This window comes from Antrostomus carolinensis, unplaced genomic scaffold (genome assembly GCF_000700745.2).
Source record: "Antrostomus carolinensis isolate BGI_N321 unplaced genomic scaffold, ASM70074v2 scaffold6264, whole genome shotgun sequence".
Classification (NCBI taxonomy): Eukaryota; Metazoa; Chordata; class Aves; order Caprimulgiformes; family Caprimulgidae; genus Antrostomus; species Antrostomus carolinensis.
The window spans coordinates 31,343-37,018 of NW_010308585.1; the positions used below are offsets into that span (position 1 = coordinate 31,343).

The 5,676-nt window shown below is 51.8% G+C and overlaps 1 protein-coding gene across 1 annotated transcript in view; it reads left to right on the forward strand.

The window, feature by feature from the left end:
• Window positions 1–5,440: 5,440 nt before the first annotated feature.
• Window positions 5,441–5,676, forward strand: part of CYTIP (cytohesin 1 interacting protein) — an 8,452-nt gene continuing 8,216 nt past the window's right edge. Inside the window, exon 1 of the mRNA XM_010165811.1 lies at window positions 5,441–5,590. Coding sequence (XP_010164113.1) covers window positions 5,441–5,590 — 150 coding nt within the window. The remainder of the gene's footprint in view (window positions 5,591–5,676) is intronic.

Below are 5,676 nucleotides of genomic sequence, written 5' to 3' on the forward strand. Positions count from 1 at the left end.
GGGAAAGACATCCGTGTTCCGTCTGATCAGCAGCACAACTGGTGAATGGGCGGGAAAATAAGAGGTACAATATATTTCTACAGAACAGAAGAAATGTGCAATAAGTTGTAACCAAAGGCTCTGAATGTATTTTTGGCATAAATAGACTGAATGTATTTTGAATGTAGCTATTACATTTGTGTCTAAATCTGCTGTGGTTTTCAGTCCCCAAAGACAAACGTGTAGTGTTTTGTCAATCTACAAACCAGTCTCCAAGTTGTCTGTTTTTTAAAGAAGCGTTAATATTTTATCTGGAAGTACTGTAATATTTTAGAACTTAGTATAGCAGTACAATGCTAAGATTCAACCTTCGGATTGTGAAATACCTAATCTAGAGTACACTGCAGCAAATTATTTTTAAAACTATTGCTGAAGTTATTGCTTGATATTGCAGCTGCCCTGGGTGTAAATAATTGGTTTACATGTTGTATTTTGTATGCACATTTTACATACTGGTATACTTTCAGAAGAACATGGCAATTTTAATAAATTAAGCACATTCTGCCATTGTGTTCCCGTGACGTGTAAAACTATTTGTTTTGTGTTCATTTCCTGAGGGGAAAAGGGTTGAGGGCTGTTCCAGGTAACTTGTGGATATCGGAGGTTTCAGACATGAACTGCAGCTCTTGGGTCAGCGCCTGCCCCCCCGCCCCTCCCTTTCATGGAAAAATCCCTGGATCTTGCTCTTCCAGCTCTTTCTGTTTCCAGTGGTGTAAATCTGAGTGAGACCCACTCGCGTGCGGGACTTCAGCTCTGAATTCTCTGCTTGCTTGAAAATCCGCCCAACGTAACCGTAACCCAGGGATGTGAATCAGGCTTTTTTCAAATTTAAGGCACATCAAAATGAAACCCACCACACTACTGCTGAGCAGCAGCGAGACTCCCCTGGCTTTTGAAGGATACTGTGGGCTTTTCTTTTTTTTTCTTGAAATGACCATTGTTTTACAGGCAATTACTTGTCGGTTTGGTCCTTCTGCAGCAGACAGTGGAGCGTACGTGCACTCGCCCTGCGTGGTGACTGGACCTTTGAAGCATGTGTCAGTGAGCAGGGCTGATGCTGGCTGGGATGCACAGGATCTGGGTGCTGTAAGGAATGTGATGGCTCTGGAGTGGGTCCCCAGCCCCACAGCAGCAGCCTGGGCTTGGCTGCATCCCCTGGCCGGTGCTGTGATGGGAGGGTGTCCGTCTCCGTGCTGGGAGGGTGTCCGTCACTATTCTGGGAGGGTGTCCATCACCATGCCAGGAGGGTGTCCATCACCACGCCAGGAGGGTGTCCATCACCGTTCTGGGAGGGTGTCCATCACCACGCCGGGAGGGTGTCCGTCACCACGGTGGGAAGGTGCCCATCACCATGCTGGGTCCATTGTCCAGGAGAGCAAAGCGCTGCCCTTCCAGCAGCCTGAGAAACTCCTGCTTCCTCAGAGATCCCTGTTTCTAGCAGGTGTGGAAGGAGGAGCAGCTCACCCCTGTGAGCTGGATGGGTGCTGTCCTGCACGGGTACTGGCCCCCTCCCCTGCATCCCAGCTGGGCCCAGGTGTGGTACTTGGCATGCCAGCAAAATGCCAGGGGCTTTTGCATTGAAACGGCTCAGTGGAGGATTTGGGTCTAAAAGAGAAAGGACTAATTCTTCATTTTCCTGTGTTCAGATAAAGCAGCTCCAGAGGAATCTGCAGGAGTCGTGGGTGCAAACCCGCCGGCAGAGGAGAAGATCCAGCTCTCCAGCCCCTGAAGGCACAGGTTCATGTCCTGCAGAAGATGACTCCTCCCTTGTTCCCCCCGCCCAGGAATGTCAGTGTGGGGAGAAACCCTGCAGGCACCTCAGCCTTGGAAGGATGGGTGCTGCAGAAGTGGGTCATGCACATGAGCTCTGCTCCCAGGAAAGCTTCACATCGTTTTCGGTGCGTTTGGGAGCTGGTGAATGGTGAACTCAAACGTAAAGCCTTGCTGAGACACAAACCACTGCTCTTCATTTGTGAGGATGTGCCAAGGACTGTTTAGATTGGGTGTGAGGAAGACTTTCTCTCCTGAAAGGGTTCTCAGGCAGAGAAGGGCACAGGGATCGCTTGGCTCTGCTGAGAGACGTCCGGGGTGATACCCATGTGGGTACCCAACCCGTCACTCTGAGGCATTGCACGGGTTACCAGGTACTTGGCAAAAAGCAAAGCTGGTGGTACAAAGGACTGGCTGCTTCAAATAGCTTGTGTGGTTTGTCTCTGTGTTGAAGTGTGACAATATAAAACCTTAATCAAAAAATATGGAGAGAGGCTGTTCGAAATTGTGCACCAGATTTCATCACGCTCTTGCGGAGGGTTTGTGCACTCTCATAAACGAGTCTGTGCCACAACGTATGAAGTTATGCAGGTCAGACCAGCTCACAGGAACATCCCCACGTTGCCCTTTCAGACAGGTCACTTAAGAACCCAGTTCTCTTTTCATAACTGTGTATAAACCCATCCTCAGTCTCTGATCATCCATCCATGGTTTTAATGTGGAATCAGTCTCTTCATGTCACAACAGTTTGTGTTTCCTTTCAAACAGCTTGGAATTTGTAGCACAAAGCAGCTGGACAAAGACTAGGAGAAATGGATAGAGCAGAGCCTGAAGGTCTGTGAGGAAGCACGTGGCCCGAAGGTGCACGGGAAAGCCAAGCCCAGCCTGTGGAGACACCAGTGCCAAGGCAGCAGCACGCTCGGTCTGGCAGATAATGCTGCCATCAAGCAGCAGCTGCTCCTCACCAAGGAGCTGTCCTAGAGGTGTCTCGGGGTTGTGGTCCTTCAGGATGGGGCTGTACCATGGATCCAGGGCAAAGCAGCTCTGGCGTCAGAGGAAGGAAGATGAGGATTTTCTGCTTTCCCTCCACAGAAATTGGTAGGAGAAAATGAGAGCCCTGCCCAGGTGGCCAAGAAGACCAACAGCATCCTGGCCTGGATCAGTCATAGTGTGGCCAGTAGGAGCAGGGAAATTCTCTTCCCCCTGCACTGGGCACTGGTGAGGCCGCAGCTGGAGTGCTGGGTTCAGTGTTGGGCCCCTGAGTCCAAGAAGGACATGGAGGTGCTGGAGCGTGTCCAGAGAAGGGAACGGAGCTGGGGAAGGGTCTGGAGCACAAGTGTGCTGAGTTCCCTTGTGGCTGAGGGAACTGGGGGTGTTGAGCCTGGAGAAAAGGAGGCTGAGGGGAGACCTTGTGGCTCTGTCCAAGTCCCTTGGAGGAGGGTGGAGAGAGGTGGGGGTGGGTCTGTTCAACCAAGGACCAAGGGACAGGACAAGAGGAAATGGGCTCCAGTTGTGGCCAGGGCAGTTGAGATGGGATGTGAGGAAGAATTTCTTTGCTGCAAGGGTTCTGAGGCATTGGAAGGGGTTGCCCAGGGCAGTGGTGGAGTCCCCATCCCTGGAGGGATTGAAGAGTCGTGTAGACATAGTGCTGAGGGACATGGGTTAGTCATAGGGGACTTGTCAGTGTTGGGTTCATGATGGGACTCCATGAGCTTAAAGGACTTTTCCAATCCAGGCCATTCTGGGATGCTGTGACATGGCAGGGCACAGCCCAGGGCTGTAGCAGCCCCTTGGTGTGTGGCTGCTGGGACAGCTCTGACCAAGGTCCCCTTGTTGCTGGGGTGGGAGATTTTATTTGTTTCTCCTCTCAGCCTGTTTGGAGATGAGTCACTGGGTTTCAGAAGCGTAAGAGAGGGTTGCCTGAGGAACTGAAATGCACTTTGGTTGTTTTCAGAGGCGCTTAGCAGGGTGACTGTGAGCAGGAAAAGGGGAAGAGGCTTTGAGTCACCGCGGTCGCTCCCCACATTGCTCAGCGTGCTTTAGCAAGTGAGCAGATGCCGTCCCTGAGACACAGCTTGCTTTTCTCAGGAAAAAGGAGAGAGCTTCCCCCCTGCTGTGCATCACTTTTTAAACACTTTTTTTCTTCTGAATAAGCACCATGGAGGAGATGAGACAGACAAACTGTGAGCAGGGCCAGTGCCACCGCTTAACCCGGAGGTGTTCCCCTTGGATCTGACTCATTTCCCTTCTCAGAGGTGAAGGACAGACATCTAAAATCATCCCTGTTGTGCTGCTGTGACATGCAAGGCACATCTGTCCTGCTCTGTGTGCCAGGGGACAGGCATGGGGACAGCGGGGACTTGTTATGTACCAGCCACAAACCCTCCTCCAGGTGTGTGGAGCATATGTTTCCAACACAGTGTGTCTCTTGTAAGATACTGGTGTTTTGAGGGATGAATGTTTAAGGTGGGAATGGACCAACACTTCAGCAACCCCTGGGAACGAGCAGATCCAGGGGAGCCCTGTGCCACTGTCCCCCTGGCACCACACCGGCAGTTCCTCTGCTCCAGCAAACACCTTCCCGAGTGGCCGGGAGGACAGAGCATGGGGAGCTCCGTGAGGTGGAACAGTCACAGCGGTTTAGTAAAAAGAGGGAACATGGAAGTGGAAACATGAACTTCTGTGGCACTGACAGCACTTACAGACTGAAATGGTTTGAGCTTAGGCCAGAAGATATTATTTTTTTCATTGCAGATATTTGCCAAATATTGAAATGTTTCAGTACAATACAACCTTATTTTCCCTTGGTTATAACCGAGATACCACAAAGTAACGCTAACCCAGCCTTTGGCTGGAGAACAAAACCATGTTCCTCAAAATGCCCAGGAAGACAGAGGTAGGCAACGTCACAGAATCCCAGCATTGCCTCATTGGGAAGGACCTTTGAGGTCATCGAGTCCCATCATGAACCCAACACTGCCAAGTCCCCTATGACTAACCCATGTCCCTCAGCACTATGTCTACATGACTCTTCAATCCCTCCAGGGATGGGGACTCCACCACTGCCCTGGGTGGCTTTTGTTGCATGTCTGATTTTAACCATTTTCCTGACACAATAAGTTAGTGGCCATGGTGGTGTTGGGTTGATGGTTGGGCCTGATGATCTTGGAGATCTTTTCCAACCTTAATGAATCTCTGATTCTCTGATTTTCCCATCTTTGCCAAGAGGAAATTTGAGCAACGCAAGGGATGCGAGCGAGCGAGTGAGCGAATGAACAAGCTGAGGTCAGGCTGGAGCAAGTCGTGCTTTAAGGACCAATTATAGCAGCTGTTCAGTGAGAGTTATTGTGCACAGGAATGGAAAAATTAAGCAGATTTCTTTAATTGCCAAGCCCAATTCTTAACTCTCCTGTGAGCACAACACACGCCGAGTGCCCCGGTGATCTGTGAGAAGAGATTTATGTAACGTGCACCTAAACCACAGTCACGTGGCTGCCTTTCCGGTCCCGCACTCGCCGATGGCTCGGAGGGGTGAGCGCGGTGCAGTTCCCCAGCCGGGGGGCGAGCGGGGGGCAGTCCCCCAGCCGTGCCCAGCCTGTAGCAATGCCCGTTTAATTGCCCTTCCACCGACATGGCTCTGAGGCGGCGTGTTCAGCAGAACCACAATGGCAGCGTGGTGGGCTTCGATGCTGGCGGCAGGGAGCTGGATCTGCCCATGGACAGCAGGAGGATCCAGCACTTGGCCAACACGGTTGGGACGCTGCCCCGCGGGCACAAGCAGGTAGGGGCTCACCTCGCTGCACTGGGGGCTGGTGGCCACCCGCCTTGGTGGGCCAGGAGGAACGGTCACCGGGGGGCCACGCAGGC